Source organism: Mauremys mutica, chromosome 3 (assembly GCF_020497125.1).
Source record: "Mauremys mutica isolate MM-2020 ecotype Southern chromosome 3, ASM2049712v1, whole genome shotgun sequence".
NCBI classification, from domain to species: domain Eukaryota; kingdom Metazoa; phylum Chordata; order Testudines; family Geoemydidae; genus Mauremys; species Mauremys mutica.
Genome location: NC_059074.1, coordinates 126,508,512 through 126,531,478, shown reverse-complemented (window position 1 = coordinate 126,531,478; position 22,967 = coordinate 126,508,512). Strand labels below are relative to the sequence as shown.

Here is a 22,967-nt window from a genome sequence, read left to right as displayed (position 1 = left end):
AGAAACACTGAAAAGAATATCAGAAAAGTTACAACATGATCTATTAAAAGGGGAAAAGAGAAGCCAGGAAATATAAAAAGATACAAGAGCAAGAGACACACAGGGCTTATACACTCTCCCCACTGCCCTATGGCACCATTCTGCACTGGGAAGAAAATATAATCCCAAAATGGGGAAGAGGAGAGAGGAGGACTGGATGTGGGGATGTTGCTGTGGGCACCACAGCAAGTCACCTTTCTGTGGCTGGGAAAGAATTGTTCCCTCGCTGCCAAATCAGCCTGGGCATTGTGGGTTTTTGCCTTCCTCTCAGCAGGGGAAGGGACCCAGTGGGTAGGTTAGGTTGTAAAATCCATTTTGCCAGAACTTGGCAGTGCCCAGTGCAGTGGGCCTGGCTCCCTGACAAACCAGAATGCGAAGTGGATTAGGAAAAGGTATCTTCCAAACAAAGTGGGGAGTGGAGTTGGGGTTCCTAATGTCTGCTACAGCAAAGAGATAACCACACCACAGTAATCCTTGAACACAGGGAGAGTAGTGGGGTCCCCAACAATAACAAGGGGACCTGGTAGACTGGATTACAAAGAAAGGATGACCTGCACTGGACAAATTATTGCTCCATAGTTCCCAGATGTGTTACTTAATACAGGTGTGGCCTAATTAAACCACATTCCTGCTGTCTTTTTTTTTCTTCCATGCAGTGTCCTGGACAAGTATTTATTTCTTCAAGCTGCAGGATGTGCGCATTTGTAGGATATGGCAATGCAAGCAGGGGAGTGCCAGCAATTATTTTTCACCCTGACTAATTCTACACAGGGATGTTTACCAACAGAACCAAACGAGTACAAATACACTGATACTACTCCCATGTGGATACAACAATTCCAGAAGAGTTTCCACATGGGGAGATGTATAAACAGTATACAGTGTGCACAATCAAAGGGTTCATCAGGAAACTAGGAAGTGGCACATTTATTTAAATTAAGACAGACACTTAGTAAAACTCACTTATTGGGAAACTAGGTTTTTAAAAACCTCACATTTCAATATTCAGACTGCTGCAGCACATTTTACTTTGGTACTTATTACAGTACTCATTAGTTTTCAGTTTTAAATCTACATATTAATACTGTACTGCTTTTCACATCAATTAACCCACATTTAAATTATAAATAATTACTTCTGTAAATAATTACTTCCTAGTCAGTTTTTTTGTGAGATACAGTTGTTTTACCTACAACATATATAAATAAACTACACTTATGACCTGGGTCTACTGCTATCAAAGTTTTGTTCTGCCACCCATCAGCATGGTATCTGAACACAACTCAGTCTCACCTTAAAAGCCCAAGCTTGAAGAATTTCATGTATGTTTAACCTTTATTTAGCTCTCATTCTAGGACTACACACCTTTGATTAGTTTCCACTGAGAAACCTGTTTTTCAGAATACAAATGTGGTCTCTCATATGGAGAATACTGTTGAATTTGCTATACTAAAAATTGCAATCATTTCACCAAAGAATTACCAATTAACAAGTAAGAGCTAGGATTACCGTCAATGTTATATGCCAACAGGCAGGGCCATGCTATGACAACATCAAATTGAGTGGGTTACATGCCCACTAAAAACAGTTTTACATATTTAGAAGAATCAATAATATGTTGTAATAGCAACACTAATCCATTTATAAATCTGTTTAAAATGTTGTTTTAATGACTAATAATCCACTCTCTGGAGACCACCTTTGGTTAAAGCCCTTTATATTCAGATTAGGCAGACAGACAATAACCAGAACACAGAGGAGCAAGCCAGACTCTTTCTTTCTTATTGTGAATCCTGGCAAGAGTTCTAGGAGACAAGAGATGAAAAGAAAAAACACTGCATTTTTCCTGTTAAAAGACTAAAAGGTAATGGCAGATTGCAACCTAAACTTCACCATCTTCAAAAATACCTTAATGGAGGTGTGTCAATTTCGCTACAGAAGGATGACTAGCTTTTCAGATGCTTCTTACTGGCTCCAGTGAACTGATTACACCTACTAGTACTCCGAGCTAGAGCATAAAACTAGTTTATTCCTATTATGGGTTTTTTTGTAGAATGCATGTGTGATGCTAACAGCCCCCCAACAACAGCTGGCAAACTGTTGTCATGGTATATACCCAAAAGGTAGCAAGTAATAATATATAACTGGAAAGCTAATAACTCACTGATCATTAGTATTCTTGCCTGAAATATGTATGGTAAATGCACAAATGAGCTTATAGATGTGTGCTGGAAGTATGTTCTTAAAATGTATTTGGCAAGCAGTGCCTAAGCCACACCTGCTCCAGACCGAAGAATGTCGTTCCACCTGCTTGAATGCATTTCCAATGTAAATTAAGCAAGGTATGATCAAAGACAAAGAAAAGCATATTTATGGGTAAAGTAAATGAGCCACCAGGAGAGCAAGTGGGAAAAGATGACCATTTAATCTCAATGAGGGATGGAGACTGCACCCCCAGGCAACCTTCCTGCCTCTTGAAGCAGGGTCAATTAACTTTGGGAAAATATGAGAAGAGAAAAAGCCATTTTGGCATCTTTCACCTAAAGTGACAAAGAAACTGAGCACTTTGAGCTTTGTGAAGGGTCCTGCCCAGATAGTGTGGTCAGCCATGCTGGAAAAGAGACTTGGTGAGAAATAGTTCTTGGAAAAAAAGAATCTAGTTTGTTAAATCAGGTTTAGTCTTAGAAGCGTATTTTTACTTTTGTTTGTGTGCAACCCTTTCTATCATTTTAACCTATGTCTTTTTGTTTAATAAACTTGTTTTACTTTTACTATAAACCAACTCAGTGTTTTGATTACAAGAGAGGGTTTGTTAACCCCAGTTAAGGTAATCAGGTACTGGGTACCATCTCTTTAAGGGAGCAGCGAACTAAACTTCTTTAAGTGTTCTGCAAGAGGGCTGGACCCTACAAGACAGATGGTTTGGGGGAAATCTGGGACTGGGAGGGTGTTGGGGTCACCCTGTGAGGAATAACCAAAACCAGGGTGAGGTTATTGTGATGTAAGCATGCTGCTGGGGCCAGGACTCTGAATCAAGGCTGCACAGCACAAATACACCCAGGGTAGGATGACTAGACGTCCCGATTTTATCGGGACTGTCCTGATATTTCCTTATTTGTCCTGTGTCTCGACCTACCTTTGGTCAGGACGCGAACTGTCCTGATATTTTGCCTCTGCTCACAGGCAGAGCGGAGCCCGGAGGGGGCTCGCACTCCCCCGCCCTGACTCCGCCCCCTTCTTCCCCCATTGGATCCCTCCCCAAATCCCCGCCCTGGCCTCTCAGCCCCGGCCCCTCACTGCCCCATTGGATCCCTCCCCAAATCCCCGCCTTGGCCCCGCCTCTTCCTCAAGGACGCCACATTCCTCCTCCTCCCCCCTCCCTCCCAGGCTTGCGCTGCTCAGCTGTATGGCGGCACAAGCGCTGGAGGGAGGGGGAAGGTGGAGACGGAGCGGAAGCATGCTGGTGCGGGGTGGGGGGGCAGGGCGTGGAGCTCCGGCAGCCTTTTTTTTTGCACTCCACTCCCCCCCCCCCGCCCCCTGATATTTCACCTGTGTGATCTGGTCACCCTAACCCAGGGCTACAGGGCAGGCAGTGACAACACCTTACCAGTTTGGGCTAAACCCCAAAATGTCACAGCATATCAATCCTTACCTGTGTGAAAATGACAGGCTAGAGCATAAAGGCCAACACAAAGCTCTTGAATTACACCTTGTGTGCCCTGCAATGACTACGGTCATATAGTTTTAATACTACACACAATATGAAATATTCACCACATTCTACAGCTCCATACCATTCATTTAGATAGAGAGATCTGGTCTTTCATTCCTTGCTTTGGAACTGTTCGGCTCTTTTTAAATTATCCTCTTAATTTAAAAAGGCAGTGTTCAACAAAACTAATGGAATTAGATGACAGTGTATGTCACATTAACATTAAATACCGTATATACTCATTAATAAGCCAAATTTTTTTTAGTAAAAAGGGGAAGCACCAGAGAAGGGGGTCGGCTTATGAACAAGTATAGAGAGGGAGAGGTGGGACACAGCCCCTCCCCACAACAGAGGGAGCGAGGAGAGGCAGCAGAGCCAGAAGGTAAGAGGCAGGGCCAGAGTCTCTCCGCTTCTGGCCACACTGCTCTCCCCCCAGCCTCCGAAGCAGCTGCAGCTCTGGGGCTGGCAGGCTGCAGCTGTGCCGCTCGGCCCCGCTCCCCAGAGCAGGTTATGGCTGCGCCGTCCAGCCCGCCGGAGCACGCTGCAGCCGTGCCACCTGGCCTAGCCCGCTGGAAAATGCTGCGGCAGCGTCACCCAGTCTGGCCTACCAGAGCAGACTGCGGTCACGCTGCCCAGCCTGCTGGAGCAGCTCTAGCCAGGCTAGAGGCATCCTCCTCAGATAAGGTGGGAAGGGATGGGGAAAGAGTGGGGGTCCCAGGCTAGGGGTGGGGTCATGTGGGGGGTGATCACAGGGGTTACTCCCCTGACTCCCAGCTTCTCCCTCCCAAAAAATTTCCCCACCAGTTGCTGTCCCAGCCCATCAGGGTAAGCAGCTGGCACGCCGGGACACTTTCTTTACTTAGGTTTACCTCCGTGGCTACGGACGCTGGAGGTAAACAAATCATCTCGGCCCACCAGTGGCTTATCCTGATGTCCCGAGAGCCAAAGTTTGCTGACCCCTGAATTACAGGGTCGGCTTATGAACAGGTTATAAAACGTTTCCATTTTTACTTATCCATCTTGAGGGGCGTCGGCTTATAAACAAACCGGCTTATGATCGAGTATATACAGTAACTCATGTTATCTTTTGAGTTTCCTTGTTGTAAGTTAAAAGCTACAATGCTGCCCTTAAATCTACAAAAGAAAAAAAATTAGTCCACCAAAACAAAATTACTTAACCCTCATAATTTCTAATTGCCAGATTTATAAAATAGTCTTTTAAAAAATGTAAACTTTAAAATGCCAATTAAACACCATTACACAATTTGACTAATTTTTCAGGTTATAAGTACGAAAAGTCCTTCTCCCAGGAAGAGACAGCCCTCTGTATAAATGTATCTGGCTACAGAACACAATTCTCATGAAAAGTTATATCTTAAATATGGATAAAATAGAAGAGATACTTACATTTAATTCTTCCGTAATTGGAATGTGGAAACAAAATCTTATTTACTACATTCCTGCCTTCCACATTTCTCTCAGAGAATGCAGCACTAGGAAATATGTACTGTTCAGACACACTTTTTTATTAATTGAGCCACGATTAATAAGATGGGCTTGATATAATAGTTACTAATATATCAAGAAGTATCTCTTTCACCTGTGCTCTTTACAAGATTTGGCCTTTTACTAGATTAAATGTACTTTCAAGCAGTTTATACCAAAAATGTTTGGAAAGATTTACAGTGTTTTATGTTAGAAAGATTTTATTTTCTTCTGTTTCAGTGTGAATACTTTTAATTGAATATTCTCTCCCGGTCTGGATCTAAACAGCATTGCTCTAATGCTTGCGAACCACAAAGCAGAACTGACCAGTCAGTAAAATGTGCATTTTGAGTACAAGCAAGTGAATAGACTATATGGTGTTAAAAAAATAGATTTTTCAAAATGTTAATCTAAGTTATTGGTAAGCGTATAATTCTTAGATTGTGTCCTTTTGTACCAAATGTAGACTATAAGCTCTCTGGGGCAGGAAATGTCTTCCCTTCTCACTTTTTTGTACAGCTATTAGGACAACAGCTCCTTGATTGGGGCTCCCAGGCAATACCATAGTACACATAATACAAAATAATAAATCACTGTTTAAAAGTCTAAAAACACCAATAAGATTACACTGAGCAGTAAGAAAACATCTCAGTGTGGACTTAAACACAAAAGGCAGCTTGTCAAGCTAGCGGGGGGGGGGGGGCGGGAGGGGGGAGAGGGAGCTACACTAAAAATGCTAGTGGGGGGGGTCCATTACAATTAAGTAGTTAAACTCTGTCTAGTTTGCTAGGACAACCAAGGACAACTTATTTTGGCAACATATACTTGCGTAACCGACAAATGAATCATTTGCTATTTCATTTGTTTTACTATGAAGGTGCTCTCACCTTTGGGCAGATAAGTGTTTTCACCCATGCACTGGAAGACAGAACATAACCAGGGCAAGCATACAAAAAAGTTCGCCAAGAAATTCTAATGGAAGATCTGTCAGTAACTTACTACTTAACTCTAGTTACAAAATGTCACTAAAGAGTAAAAATAAACAGACATATGAGTGAAGAAAACAACTTGGGTCCTAATCCTGCAAATATGCAGACCTGGTCTACATGGCGGAAGTGACCGACAAATCTATTGCGAAATAAACTATTCCTCTTTAGCTATTCCTGAATAGCTTCCCATAAAGGCACTCTATTCCAGAATAAGAGTAATTGTTATTCTGCAATAATTATTCTGCTTCCAATTAAAATCATATCCTTTGGTTTTGAACTTGTATGAAGAAATCATAAAACAATTAGTACAGTAAATGATGTATTCTTGAAATAAAATTTTCAATTTTTGAAAATGTTAGTTTTCCTGCACCCTCAAATTTTCTATGTAAACAAGATTTTGATATTAACACCACATAACTGCATTTTATAAGTTGTCAGAGGAAATCGGGAGGTTTTAATCTACTGAATAATGGACAGTTTCTATGTTTACCACCCAGGGATTTTGACATCAGAAAAATGAAATATATATTTGCTTCCCCTTTATTTTTTGGACAAATAAACAAGAATTTTTTTTTGTGAAGACTGAACTAATATTTCCCCACCTCAATCTTTTCTGACAGCAACCAGCTACTCAACTACCACTCCTGCCCCAAACATCCATCACCATATCCAACAATGGGGTTCTGATCCATGACTGGAGCTCCTAGGCACTACAATAAAATAAATAATTAACAATAATAGTTTTACATAAACACTATCTGGGTGATTTTGTTAAAATGCATGATAGTGAAATGATTAATGCTGACAGTTAAATGGAAATTAGGTTTCAGAGTGAACACTAAATTGAAATGAGTTAGGCAGATCATACCGCTCACAGCTATTGTTCCCAGCTTTCTGTAGATTCAGAAGGAAAAAAAAAACTATCACATCATATTCCTAATGCACATTCTAAACAGAAGGGCTAGATATTTACATTTTTTTAAATGAAACTGATTCTGCAAATGGCAGAATCTGTGGCAGCAGAAGCACAGGAGCCTATGTATAATGGACTAGGACATAGACAAACAACACTCTTGAAGGAAAAGCATCTGGTTGCTAATCAATGGCTATGAGAGCTCATTTGCTATCACAAATATATGCATTTTAGTACATTTAACACTTCATTATTGAGAATAAAACAAACTGACAACAATCCAGTCCAAAAATATACTGGACCACACTAAGAAGCAACTAGACTATTTGGCAAGAACTAAGTAGCCATGAGTAGTAATCTCTGCTCCAGAAAGGTTCATGACTCGAACAGATGTTATAGGTTTTTTAGTCTACATGAGAAGAGTAGACAACGTCCTTAATCACATAGTAACATGCTCTCATCAAGCTTTTTTTTTTTTATGATTCACTCAAAAATAAAAACAAGTAAAAACACTATTTAAAACTTCAGACAAACTCTGGGAACATTTTGACATTACTTTCCTGATACAGCATATTTTCCATTTATCCTACATAACATGGTATGTTGAAGCGTTTAAGTCCACAGCCTTCGGCTGAGCACTTTTGTTACTCAGTTTGGTCCTTTACGGACAGATAATCTGAAGGTTGTAGTTTCCAGAGAAAACGTGACCACAGAAAGGCCTCTTGAGAAAGAGGATAATAAAAGAACTCTCCTCTGCTCAACGTAGACACAACTGGGGAGCTGTAGCTTGTTCACAGGGCTTCTCCAGTGATGTGGTGACCAAGGTCTGGGTAGGACCTGAGGGAACAAGGATAAGGAACTGGGCTAAAGATGCTCTGAGGAAGAGCTGGGCAGAAGGCGTAAGCAGCAGTAAAGTAAGCATGCCAGGCAAAAAAGTAGCTCAGGAGGTATGGGGAGGAGAAGTGAAATAGGAACATGAGTCTGGCACAATTAGCCACTTCACTGTTGTGGACCCCAAGGTTGGAGTCCCTTGTAAAGGAAGGGCACAGCTGCCGGTATGGAACCACAGTGCCACTAGAGACAGCACGAGACCCCTTACACGAAGGGGAAAAGGAGTGTCAACCTTCTAATGCAAGGGAAAAGGAGAAGGAAAAGGTCACAGACTGACAAGAGGGTTGGGCCCAAAAATAGTAAAAGACTTTTTGGGAAAAAAACCTTTGCTTTCGGATTTTTGTTTAACCTGGAAGAGGGGGGGATTTTACTTTAACCAGGGGGGCAGACTACCATACCAGTGAAGAAAAACTGAGGTCTGGCAGCAATTCAATGACTATGGGGTAAGCAACGCTGTTAAATCATACTGTGAAGATGTCATTCTTCCACTGAGAGAATATGTTGTCTCCTAGATGCTGAATAAATCATCTTCAAGACGTTCACAAGGCAACATACAGTCCCATTTAAAAAAAAAACAAAAACAAAAACCACCAACCAGCCACAAATACATCTCTGTTCCCATCCCAGTGTTTCCAATCTAACTATAACAATGAAGTTACAAAACAGTAGAGGACAAGGAGAGAGCAGACAAGATTACACAGCTCCTGAAAGTGTATGCATAGCATATTATTTTTAACATTAAATAGGAGTCTTGGTCAATTCATTTCTTGTTGGCATTGTGGCAAATATGGGGTTTAAGGTGGGATTTAAACAATTAAAGAATGACAGCAGTTCAGGAAGGTAATTCCTAACCTAGGGAGCAGCACAAGGTACAAACAGTTGCAAGAATCAAAACAAATGGTATATTGACACAGCAATGGCTAGAACAGAATGTGTAGAGGAAATTAGGGAATAAGAGACTAGGTCAGGTAAGTAAAAACAGTAGAACCTCAGAGTTAAGAACATGTTGGGAATGGAGGTTGAGCATAACTCTGAAATATTTGTAACTCTGAACAAAACGTTATGATTGTTCTTTCAAAAGTTTACAACTGAACACTAACTTAATACAGCTTAAAGACTTTACTATGCAGAGGGAAAACGCTGATTTTAGCCATTTTAATTTAAATGAAACAGGCAGAGAGTTCCCTTACATTGTAAAAAAAATTTCTCTCAAACTCACTTTTTTTTTTTAGTACTTTACGTTCACCACAGTACTGTACTTGCGGTTTTTTTGGTCTCTAGTGCTGCCTAATTGCAAATTTCTGGTTCCAAATGAGGTGTGTGGTTGGTCACTCAGTTCATAACTCTGGTGTTTATAACTCTGAGGTTCTACTGTAGTGGCAAGTCTTGTGCTGGGCTTCCAATGGGACAACAAGCAACTTGGATTTAATGCAGTGGAGCAGAAAGAGCCAGCAGCGTGATTCAGAGAGGATAGCAGGGGTGTGGTAACATGAACAAGTAAGTTGACTGTAGCACCACCACAAGATTATATTTTATAAAACAAATTATCTAACGGGGCAGAGTTAAGGTTGAACACTCAGCCTTACCTCTGCATTTCTTGACTCTGGAGTATTTGATTTTTCAACCTTCAATTTTGCTTTAGTGTTTGTTTGCCCGCCTGGAATTACCCATATTTTGGGCACAGAACTATGACTACTGCATAGCTGAGGAGTGAGTGACACTATATGTTGAAAAGCAAGAATGGCACTGATCATCATAACAGTTTCATATTTGCCATTATGAGCAGAAGCAGTGAAATTTCACTCTCCAGCTGCTTGGGAATTCTTGAACCTTTTCACATGTCTAGCAATCTCTTCTTGTCTTCATTTAATGTGGTTAGGCATCCTTTTAACACTTTATATAGCTGACTATCAGCAATATTTTTAACGCAAAATGGATATTGAAGAAAAAGTGGTAACTGCATGACAATATCAACAATGGGGCAACAATTTCAAAAGCAGAGGTCAATAGACTATACTAATTCATTTACAAGTAACAGTAAAATCTCTCATACATTTCCTGTATTTTTAGCTCACTGAAATGAACTTTACATAACTGTACTATGCATAAAATCTCTGCCATATATTAGGCACAAGTATATTTTCTTAAATATTTCAAGAGACTTCCATTGAAATTTAAAATACGTAAGTTTTATATTATTTATTTATTTTTTGAAAAAAACAGATCCGACTTCCTACATACCTAACTTCACTGACAGCATGGCATATCATTAAATTACTACTTCATCCTGTGGCTTCCTACTCCACCTTCAGCAACATAACACACTTGCCAAACTGGAATTTTTCTCTCACACACCTCTCCGGGTTTTGTGAGTCACCACCTTACTTTCCTGAGTTAATAAAGCATCTGTTCAAATAAAAAAATATTCTGACACAACATTAAATGCAAGAGTGTTTTCCTTCACAGACATATACTCACTATCTACATTGCTATCTACACTACTCAAATTAAAACAAGTCAAGATGAAATATGGTCACTCTGTTCAACTCTTAAAATTATTTTAAATTTCAGATGATCTTCATAACCCATCTGGCTGGGCATATTTCTTTTTGATTAGGAGAGATAAAAATTGTTATTCTGCTATCTTTGCACTACTGCGGCACCATTATACATAAATTTAAAAGTGTATTCCATTTCCTTTATTTTGTTAAGCCCGCTTTAAATAGAAGACATCAAGAAGTCTCATGTTTTATTGTCAGAAAAAGCACATTTGTACAAACATAACACCCTAATATTTCAAAAGCACTCAATTGAGTCAGTAGCACTTTAGTCAATAACAGATTCACCCATCAGGAGGGAATTTTTTTAAAAAGTATATGTCTGAACCTTACAGAATTAATTAGCCACTAACCCAAGAAGTAACTTACATAAATATTCAGAGAAACCTAGTGCATCTTCTTACAAGGAAAAACCTTCAGGGCACTGCTATGTTGCCTTTGCTATGCTTTACATAGCAGTCAAGAACTTACACTTATTATGGTTCTCAAGGCAGCTTCCAATAATGTTAGGTTTGCAAAGACTACACATTCACTTTACTCAGTTAATAAGAAGCTTGTGTAAGTAAAGCATCCCTTAATGTAATCAAGCAGACTTTCATCACCTGCTTTTCCCTAAATTAGCTTTTCAACCCAGCTTTCATGCAAAATTGTGAATCAATGGTGAGCCAAATGAGTAATTCCATAGTTCAAGTTTAAATGTAACTGAACTAAAAAATCATTAAACAATAACTTTAGAAGGTATCATCACCACTTTTATCTTTTGTAAAACGGTAAAAGATGTCAGACTGAAATTTCTGTAAAGTCTTCTATTCATTAAAAGAATAGGTACAGCACAGGTAGCTGCATTTCAAGATTTTCCACTTGCCAATTTCTCTAAAACTCAATCCTCAGGGATTCCCTGCAAAGAGAATCCATTTTCCATGTTCATTCTGTTTTTGGAAATCTCTGAAAGCAATCAAAGTAAACACAGCCTTAAGCTTTTTCAGACCCATAATTTCTAGCTAGTGAAGCTCCTCAAGTGGTAGAAGGGGTGGAAGCTATAGTGTACACAAAGCACAAAAAAGATACAAATGTTTTTGACACCATGTTGTCTTACCTTGTTCTGCGCAGGTTTGGATAATAAAGTGGTAAAAAAATGTACAATTCTTGTCTATACTTCAGCTTCCATCGGTGCTACCATTAATGGAGCTGCATGCATTGGGAATTATGCATTTGAAAAAATCTTAAGTGTTCTAAAGGCCTATCAACTCACGTTCGTATAAGCTCTATCAGACATCCCTCAAATTATAATGACTTTTAACCTCTATCAGACACCCAGGATCAGATCTGAATCCATCACCTAAAAGTAAAAAATTACATCTCATTTCCAATCCCTTCCCCATGCCATCCAATCAACATCTCACCATTTTTCCTAAACATATATATATATACATATATACACACACACACACACACACAATTTAAAAGCCAATTCTGTAAATTTAGAGATGTACTGCCTAGACCAAGTTTCTGTTTGCACTTACATGGTCTCCAAATGAGCAAAAAATCAAGTCAACAACAAAACCCCTCAATATTGAGATCTGAACCAGTCAGAGTTAGCCTAACATACGCTACTATTAAACCTACAAAGGCAGATTTTATATCTACAGGCAAAAGTCTCTAATATTTGATTTAAATGAAACTAAATTTTTTCAAAAGTTTGCTTTTTAAAAACAGTAATTATTAAATATGAAATGACCATCTATTTGACTTCAGAAGCTAGATTTAACATAAAACAAATACAAGATTAATCAGAGTTGTGCATAAGCTTAGATACACACATGAAAATTACAATATATGTTATGAATGAAAATGTCATTAGATTAAAATAGTTTTTCTGGAAATTCTAAATAAAATAAATTTTGGTTCATGACCACCATCCTACTCAGCAGCCCTCAGGCAAGCTTAAAACTGCTCTCAAACGTTTCTCCAAAAATAAATCTAACTCAATATGTAACATAGCTATGTAGGATAAGAAAGCTGAATTATCCATATTATGAAAACCACAATCCTTTTAGCCTTTTTCACTTTGATTTGAGAGTAAGATGCGTAGTAAAGTTAAAGATGTATTATCAAGACAATAATAATGTCTAGTTTTTACACCCATTGCTTTTCATCAGTAGATTTCAATGCGCTTTACAAAAAAAGGGAGGTACACTATTATAGCTGGGCAAATAACTGATTTTTCAGTTTGGGGGGGGAAATCAAACGAAGGTTCAGGTCAAGCTGAACTAAAACTGAAAATTCAAAAAAGTGTCATTGAATCAAAAAAGTCAAGAAAAAATTAATTTTGGTTAAATGAAATATTTCTTTTGACCCTGGCTAGATTGTCCTCATCTAGCTTTTTAGTCAATGACAAGATGGTGGTGGTGATGCCTCTCTTATAACCTTTAGCCCAGTGGTTAGGGCACTCACCCAGCATGTGGGAGACCCAGTTCAGTTCGCCCCTCTGGCTGATGTGAAGGAGGAATTTGAACTAGGGTCTCCCACCTCTCAGTGGAGTGCCCTAACCACTGGGTAGGGCCCTACCACATTCACAGTCCATTTTGGTCAATTTCATGGTCATAGCTGAAATCATGAAATTTATGATTTTTAAAATGCTATTTAAATCTGAAATTTCACAGTGTTGTAATTTTAGGGGTCCTGACCCAAAAAGGAGTTGTGAGGGGGTTGCAAGGTTATTGTAGGGGAGGTTGCGGTACTTCTACCCTTACTTCTGCACTGCTGCTGGTGGCGGCGCTGCCTTCAGAGCTGGGCAGCTGGAGAGTGGTGGCTGTTGGCTAGGAGCCCAGATCTGAAGGCAGAACCTCCGCCGGCAGCAACGCAGAAGTAAGGACATGTAGTAAGGATGGCATGGTATGGTACTGCCACCCTTATTTTTGTGCTGCTGCCTGCAGAGCTTGGCCCTCAGTCAGTAGCTGCCACTCTCCGGCCACTCAGTTCTGAAGGCAGCAGCACAGAAGTAAGGGTGGCAACGTATGGTATTGCCACCCTTAATTCTGCGCTGCTGCTGGTGGGGTGCTGCCTTCGGAGCTGGGCATCCAGCCAACAGCCACTGCTCTCCAGCTGCCCAGCTCTTACTGCAGTGCAGACGTATGGGTGGCAATACTGTGACACTCCCCCCTAAAATAAGCTTGTGACCCCCCAACTCCCTCCCTTTTGGGTCAGGACCTCCAATTTGAGAAATGCTGGTCTCCCCTCTGAAATCTGTATAGTATAAAGTAAAAGCACACAAAAGACCAGATTTCATAGGGGGACACTGGATTTCACGGTCCATGATGCATTTTTCATGGCCGTGAATTTGGTAGGGCCCTAGCTATGGGATATTCTAGGAAGGTTTCAATTTTTCCTGATGAAGCTGTTCCTCTTCATATAAATAATAAGCCACCGAGCTGGGGGATTTGAACTTATGACTCCTACCTCCTAAGTGAGTGCCCTAACCACTAGACCATGGAGTCATTTTAATTCTCTCTTTGGTCCAATGAACATGTTTCCCTTCAAAAATTTAATAGCATGCTGTAAAAGTAAATATTTTCATTGCAAAAACTTAGCAGTGAAAAATTCTTATAGTGAAGTGAATTTAAGTAATGGCACACACACGTACACACAGTTTAAAAAAATATATTTGCTACTGAATAATATATCTGGTTTATAGTACCCAAAGTACCAAATCAAGCTCAAAGCACCACTGTGCTAGGTGATAGCCAAGCACATAATGTGACATGTTCCAAAAAGCTCAAATTCTAAATAGATAAGACAAAAACCAAGCAATAGACTAACAAATAAGCAAAATTTTAAGGAGTACGAGAATTTGTTAGTTCCATTTTCTTTCTGGGAGGGAATTGTTTTGTTTTTGACTCTTGATTCTCCGCTGATTTCCTCAAACCACAATATACACATTACTTGGTCCAGATGTCCCAACCAATTTGCCGTGCCTTAGATGACCTGGCATTCTTTAAAAGGTTGTTGAATAATAAACTATATATTTAAAAACAATTTTTATTAATTGTAGTTTAATCCAAATTCAAACTCAGTGGTTTGAGCATTGGCCTGCTAAACCCAGGGTTGTGAGGTCAATCCTTAAGGGGGCCACTTAAGGATATGGGGCAAAAATTGGTCCTGCTAGTGAAGGCATGAGGCTGGACTCGATGACCTTTCAAAGTCCCTTCCAGTTCTAGGGGATAGGTATATCTCCAATTATTATTTATTATAATGTTGCATAAACCACAGCAAAGCAAAATTCCTTAGAACTATGAAATTACAGCATTCCACTATTTCCATCGATCTTGACAAAATAAGAATTCAGTTTATGTTAGTTGCATTGATATTAAATTAAGTCATAACATATAGTATTTTATATTAATTTGTAAACTTCTTTGGTCAGGAACCTAATCTTATTTGATACCTATAAGTGTCGCATGCTGTTCATCTGGGGCACTAATAAGTAATATGGACTACTAAAAGATTTCTGAAACACACATTAATGTTTAAAAAATATTTAAATACCTACAATGCTATTAGGTGTAAATGTTACCTTACTTTCAATAAGTCCACACAGTATTTCTGTAAGAACATTTGTATTTAAAGAGGTTTGTTCACAGTGTAACAAAATATGAACCTCTAAGTGTGCAGTATTCACTTTACTTGGCAAAAAATCTTGAAAGTTGTGAAGTATTTTGATTGTATTTCACATAATGAAAGTTCATCTATAGAACTTAAGGCCCTTTAACAAAATGTCACTTAAAAAAAAAATCTACACAGCATGTATATGAAACAGAAGCCAAGAGAAGTTAAGTAATTTGCTCAGATCAAACAGCACGCCAGAGAGAACTGGGAACAGAACCCAAATTCTATACCCTACCCAATGGATCACACTGTCCAAAACCCTGTGGATGACTTTTTTTATTTTTACAACTAGGATTTTCAAAGACGCCTAAAGGGAGTGAAAACTCTCAATGGAATTTGGACACTTCCCTTAGGACTGATCCACACAAACTTGCACTGAAACACCATCAGGTGTGAATTAAAACTGATTATTTCTGGTCCACAAAGGAGCCTGTACTGTCTTCAGGCTCATTTGAAAATCCCAGCCTACATGTCTGTAAAATAGCACTATAATTCACAATCAAATCAATCGGACTACTCACAGTAGTAAAATTAAGTATGTACATTTGCAGGATCTGGGCCTAAATTGAAAATCTATTTGTCCAAGGTGAGCAAAATGTAATTTCTCATTACAATCATGATAGAGGGCAATCAAATAGCTTATATGCTTTTCTTCAATATCTTCATTAACGATCTGGAGGATGGTGTGGACTGCACCCTTAGCAAGTTTGCAGATGACACTAAACTGGGAGGAGTGGTTGATACGCTGGAGGGTAGGGATAGGATACAGAGGGACCTAGACAAATTAGAGGATTGGGCCAAAAGAAATATGATGAGGTTCAACAAGGACAAGTGCAGAGTCCTGCACTTAGGACGGAAGAATCCCATGCACTGCTACAGACTAGGGACCGAATGGCTGGGCAGCAGTTCTGCAGAAAAGGACCTAGGGGTTACGGTGGACGAAAAGCTGAATATGAGTCAACAGTGTGCCCTTGTTGCCAAGAAGGCTAATGGCATTTTGGGTTGTATAAGTAGAGGCATTTCCAGCAGATCGAGGGATGTGATAATTCCCCTCTACTCAGCACTGGTGAGGCCTCATTTGGAGTACTGTGTCCAGTTTTGGGCCCCACACTACAAGAAGGATGTGGATAAATTGGAGAGAGTCCAGCGGAGGGCAACAAAAATGATTAGGGGGCTGGAGCACATGACTCATGAGGAGAGGCTGAGGGAACTGGGATTGTTTAGCCTGCAGAAGAGAAGAATGAGGGGGGATTTGATAGCTGCTTTCAACTACCTGAAAGGGGGTTCCCATAGAGGATGGATCTAGACTGTTCTCAGTAGTAGAAGATGACAGAACAAGGAGTAATGGTCTCAAGTTGCAGTGGGGGAGGTTTAGGTTGGACATTAGGAAAAACTTTTTCACAGTAGGGTGGTGAAGACCTGGAATGGGTTACCTAGGGAGGTGGTGGAATCTCCTTCCTTAGAGGTTTTTAAGGTCAGGCTTGACAAAGCCCTGGCTGGGATGATTTAGGTGGGTTTGGTCCTGCTTTGAGCAGGGGGTTGGACTAGATGACCTCCTGAGGTCCCTTCCAACCCTGAGATTCTATGATTCTATGACTGGTAAATCTCCATGGCAAATGTGCAAAGCCAACCTAAAGAAATTATTTTTTTCAAGCTGGCTGTCACTAGCACAATAACACTGCACAAATATAATTTTCCCTAAATGGGAAGAAAGAGATGAGATATGAAACACTGGTGGAGACAACAGGGAATAGGTAAAAATTCAACTACTGATATTTTGTGTCAACCTATCGGTTACTCTTGGGGGAATTCTATGCCAAAAAATTAAAAATTCTGCAGCGAAAAGATCTACGTATCTTATTTGTCAAAACACAATATAATCTCCCCAGTTTCAATTATTTTGGTAATTTATTTCAAATTATCTGTCAGCATGTATGTAACCATGCACACAACAAAAAAAAAGATTGCCCCAGCAATAGAGAGTTAAAGAAACCCCTATGACAACCCAGTTTCTGTTATGCTTTTGTCGGGCACCTCAGTCTGGATGTGTCAGATGTGCCAGTTAGGCACACCTTGGGGGAAAACTCTGCTCTTTGGGTCCTTTAGTTGATTCTTGTTTTTTCACCTTGCCCCCGGAAGAGTTACCATATTTCAAGCTCTGACAGGGGTACTGCAGGGGAGGAGGGGCTGTGTGGGGCCCCTCCAGCCCAGACTCCTGTTCCCCTTTCCCCCAGAGCCCCGCAACAGGCTCCATTCCACAAAGCTTCATTACTGTCCCGCCAGGCAGAGATGACCCATACTTGCTGATGGGTGGGGGGAGGACACGGACACAATTTAAAGGTTCGGCTGCCTGCGGAACAGCTCAAGTCATGCCCCCCACCTCCAGCAGGCCCCTCCACACACTTACCCTCAGTTTCCCCTCCCAAAAAGTAGCAGCCTTTCCCTGCAGCTCCCAGCTGTTGCTCCAGCCTCTCCCCGCTGGGCATTGCTTGCCAGCTCCAGCTCCACACCATGTGACCAAGCGGGGCTGGCAAACTCAGGAACTACAACCGTTTGGGCCTCCCGCGCAGGCACACTGTGAGCTGGGGAGCCGGGCTCTGCCAGGTCCACTGGCCCCTAGTGGTGACCAGCAGCTCCACAGCGCCAATTGCGTAGGGAAAAATGAAAAATGTTAATTCTGCAGAAATTCTGCATTGCACAGTGCACAGAATTCCCCCAGGAATAAACAGGTCCACATTGGAAGAGTACTTTGCTCCCAAAACAAGCTATGAAAACTGCATTAGTGGTAGCTCCTACTTTTTTAAATAAGTGCCAACAGAATATCAATGTGTTTCGTAATACCTAGTGAATAAAAAGCAAAGAGTTGGAATTACGATAAACACGGCAAGATATCACAAATTACACAAAACACTTATCTTGGTAATATTACCGTAATAGTACAAGAAAAGTTCACAGCAGTGCATAGAAGAGACCACGTCCAATTAAATATATTACTTTTTTCAAGCTCTAATAATTTAAAGATATTAGATTGCTTTTAACTTTTTCATGGTTTCCCCACCTCTATATTAGTCTGTACTTGGAACTCAAAATGGGCCTGTGATTTAAAGAAGGCAAGATTCTTTCTGGGACCTTTGTTAATAAACAACCACAAACTGGCCCAGGCCAAAAGCTGATGTTAATTTCCTTCTTTTCCCTGGGAACATGCACATGATCAGTCTCCACCCTATGAGCAGGGATCTCACTGTCAGACAAATAGGACTATAACCTACCTACCCAAACCCTCCCCCACACCCTTTCAAACCAGACACACAACACTGACCAGCTGAAGTGAATATGACAAGAGGTAGAGGCGGGGTGTGGCTTGAATGTTCCTTTTTAAAAAACAACCCCAGCTTCATTCCAGTAATTAAAAAACGCCCATTTCATTAGGAAGAAATCACCCACTGTGTTTTTCCGGTACAACATGTGAACTCTCAGGACTAGGAATCTGCCCGATATTTACTTTAAACTGAACGTTGGCAACCTCAAAGTTTTCAAACACATTGAGCCAAAAAGGCCCCGTCGTCACGCCCTTTGAAAGCTACACAGGAGATTTCACCAGCAGCTCACCCTGAGCTGTGAAGTAAAGGAAGCTGCGTTTTAAAAGGGGCATTTTCCGCACAAAGCGAAGCATTTAAAACACTCCCAGCGTTTCCCTCGCCGGCCGCTGCCCTCCCATCTCTAAGCGTTACAAAGCACAGCCCCCCCCCCCCTCCGGGTCCTCCTGTTTGCATCCCCCTGAAGCCCCTGGCAGCACCTCTCCCAGAGGGTCCCTCCCTGTTCCCACTTGGCCGGGGGGTGGGGGGTCCTGTGATCTGCCCCGTCTCTGCTCGGTCGCAAACCTGCCCCTCACCAGAGACCCTCGGGGCACTTTAAAGGGAAAATCACCCCCGCCTCGTCCCCCCGGGCACCAGCCCCACCTCGGCCAGGGGAAGAGTCACCTTCGGGCGCGGGGCTATGTCATCCCCCCGCTCCCCTCCTGCCCAACCCCACTAGCGACCCGCGGCTCCGGGCAGAGCCGGGGGAGGCTGCCCCGCGTCGCCCCCCCGGCCCGAGGGAGAGTCTCGGGGAGGGGCGCGCCAGGCTGACCCGGGGCGGGGCGGGCGCGGCCTGTGCCGGGCGCGGCGTCTCACCTCGCGGGGGGAGGGGGCGCGGCGGCCCGGGGGGGGGTCCGGGCCCGGGGGCGCAGGTGCGGGGAGCGGAGGGCCCGGTGGTGGGGGTGGCGGGGGGGGGTCTCACCTCGGTGGGGGGGCTGATCTCGAACAGGTCCAGCCGGTTCGCGTTCCAGTGGTTGATGATATCGGCGAGTTTGCGCCGCTCCTCCTCCCGGCTGCCGCCGCCGCCGCCCGACATCCTCCGCCGCTGCCCCGGGGCGCTCGGTGCCGGGGCCTCTCCGCCGCGCCGCGCGGGGGGGGGGGGTCTCCTGCTGCGGGGGGGGGGGGCGCTCCTCGCTATTGGATTGTTTTTATCCCAGTCCCCGGGCGCGCCCGGCGCTTTCCCTCCTGCTCCGTGATAACGCGGGGCGGGGGGGACCCGGGGCGGCGCCTCCTGCTCGGCAGCGTCTTCCCGGAGCCGAGCGCAGCCGCTTCCCCTGCCCCGGTGTCTCCTTCACACACACACCGTCCCGTGCGCGCCGCCGCCGCCTCTGCGCGCACTCGCCTCCCACGCCACTCACCTCCCCGCGCCCGGCTGCGCGGCCCCGAGCCCGGCGACTGCGGCGGGAGCGCGCCTCGGCTGGTTCGGCCCCGCTGCAGCCAGGGCAGCGGGCGGGGGCGGGGCCGATGCGCTCCCCCGGGCGGGCCGGGACCCCGCGCCGCTAGTCCGGGCCGGCCCGGGGAGCGGGCGCTCCTGGTGCGCGACCCGAAGGACGGGGGCGGAGCAGGGATCCGCCGCCCCGTTCTCAGGGCCGGATCGGGGCCCTGTGTTTAACGCCTAGTGCTAAAGGGCGGACCCACCCCAAACCTTTCCCTGAGCCGGTCACCGAGGGGACTGGTTTATAGGGTGGCTGTGCCCTTATCAGAAGGAATAACAGTTTTGGTCTTTGTATTTCCTGGCTGGATTGGCAATCTCACGCTTTGAACAAACAACCCCCCCCAGCAATTGGAGCACATGGCTGGGAGAGAGGAGGAGATTCCTGGGCTCTCTTTGATGCTCTGCCACTAGCTCCCCATGTGGCCCTGAGCGTGTCACTTCACCTCTCTCTCAGTCAACCTTTCTCCCCTGTAAATTGAGGCGAATGATACTTTGCTGGCTCACAGCGGTGTTGCAGTGTTTAATGACATTTCTCTAGCCTTGCATGAAAGCAGCTGTATAAGAGCAAAGTGTTGATATACATTTTCACAGCCTGAGAGAAATCTGAGGTGACATTAAAGTGTCAGGTTTTTGTTTTTCAAAAAAAACATTTATTTTTTTTTGCAAAATCTATTGGATATTTATGTTCAATAGGTACTTATGCTAGATTTTGAAATCCAGCAAGTTTTCTTTCATGGTAGAGTTACAAGGCTTTAACCAGTTGCAATCCATAGTGTAGTGTGTGTTCGCAGTACTGCAATGTTATTTATTTATTTGGCACTGGAAAATGTAAACAAAACCCTACCTTGAATGTCCGCTCTTGGCCCTGTTATCAAAACATTTTTTCAGTTTTGTTCAATATTTGAAATAAAATAATATAGTATCTGTTGTGATAGAGCTGTGAAATGTACTTGCCAGAGTATTTCAAGTCCCTCCTTAGCTAAACAGTTCAGATTAATTGTTTTTGTTGATGAGGTTTTTATTGGCTGGGCTATTTTAAAATGGAGATTCTAGTACTCAGAGAAATAATTGTGATTTTAGCAAGTGGGCGATGGTACCAATGTAAGTACAAGCAATGGTGGGTGGTCTATGGTGGTTTTACAGGTGCAAGTCAGTTACAGTTTTGCCGTACCTCTATACTTGTGCGGTGTCGCACCTTTTCAGTTGCAGAGCCCTGTGGGAACTTGTGTCCAGGACAGTGCCCTGAAGCAGTGACCTCTGGGAGATTTTAGAAGGTTTTCTGGAAGCTCTGGTGAATTGTAAGAGAAAAAATTAAGCTCCATAGTCCACTATAAAACTCTCATAAATCTGCTAATACCAGCAGCCTTCCTTAGTCTCTTTAGCAAAATGGAAAATTTAGCTCTCAGCAAGAAAAGCTTTTTTTTTTTTAAAAAGCAGCCCAGCTGTACCAGATAACAGAGGATGTTCTGGCAGTGCCTGCAGAGAGTTAGAGACCATATAAACTTCATGCTATACTGGTTGTGCACTCACCACTGCCTGAGCAGACAGTCGTATGCTTTGCTTGCAGATTACGTTTGCTGAGTGGAGTGCTGCTTTTGTGTCTGCACCCCTTCTACAGACTCGTGAAACCAAGCGTTTCTCAAGACCTGCAATGAGTGACTGTTTAACTTCGGGATTAGGAAGGAGTCTGTACTGTGCCTGGTGTAAATTGATCCCGATATTGCTGTGCCAGACCATAAGGATAATATTAATAATAAATGAAATTATTTAACAGAGTTTCAGAACTATTATCAAAAGTCATTTTCCTTTAAATATCACCTAATGTTATTTGGGACTAAAAACAATTTTCTGTAATATTTCTGTTTTGAGATTTATTTTTTCCTTTATCACTTATATCATGCCATAAATGGACATGATGCTTCATACAAAAATGAGAAGACAAGGTCCCTGCTGGAGGATATTATAGCTTAATGCCCAATCCTGCTAAAATTACTCTCACAAAATAGCTCCACTTAAGTCAATGGGACAACTGGATTTGACTCTAAATTAGACAAATTATCAAACAGTTGATGACAAATAATGGAGCAAGGCTGGCAGAAACAACAGAAGAAAAGGGAAAAGGAAAACTGCTCTAAAGAAAGTATTTTTTTAAAAGATGTAAAATTGCTTTTTCAAATTTTGTTTTCCCTTACATGAACAATGTAATGTTTGATTTACTAAAAAAAAAAAAATCATAGATGATTAGGTAATTAAACTATCATAAAAAGCCATTGTTGTGATTATTTATACAGTGCCCAATGTGTGACAGGCACTTTACTGAACAAATAAGACACATGCCCTTCCCCATGGAGCTTACAATCTAATTTTAGTCCAGACAAGACTGAGCACAATAAACAGAAGGGGGGAGGAGACTAAAAATGATGATGGTTGAAATATTGGAAGTAGGCAGTTATGGTTCTGTTATGTTAGATTATTGTTTTCTTTCTCCCTCAAATTTGTTTTTAGGACTCACAGAAGAAATGTCTTTTGGAGTGATCTGAATGAAGAGAGGACAGGCAGTCTGGCACATTGGGGTGGAGTGGTCATTTTAAACAAAGCAGCGGCATGGAAGAAAGTCATGATGCAGGTCTCAAGGCTGAGGTAGCAGAAGGGTTCCTAGGGGGATATATAATAAGAATGAGGTTTGAGATGTGGACCAGGGCAGACTTATGAAGGGTCTTGAAGGTGGTGAGCCCAAGGAATTTAAAAACATAATATGGTGGATAATGGAGATATCTGAGGGGGGAGTGCCAGGGTCTGATTTTCGCAGCTGCATTTCAGACCAATTGGCAGGAAATTAATGTGCATATTAGGGAGGCCATGGTGGAAGTAGTTTCAGAAGCAAGATGACTAGTGTGTAGACAAGTGTCTGAGCTGTTGAGAGG

General features: G+C 42.3%; 1 protein-coding gene across 9 annotated transcripts in view; it reads right to left on the bottom strand.

Moving 5' to 3' along the window:
* Window positions 1-19,684, bottom strand: part of AFDN (afadin, adherens junction formation factor) — a 201,608-nt gene extending 181,924 nt beyond the window's left edge. For all 9 annotated transcript variants that reach the window (XM_045008897.1, XM_045008900.1, XM_045008898.1 and 6 more), the window contains exon 1: window positions 19,531-19,684. In XM_045008897.1, the coding sequence (XP_044864832.1) occupies window positions 19,531-19,644 (114 nt within the window). In that variant the 5' untranslated portion in view covers window positions 19,645-19,684. The remainder of the gene's footprint in view (window positions 1-19,530) is intronic.
* Between the last annotated feature and the right edge of the window lie 3,283 nt (window positions 19,685-22,967).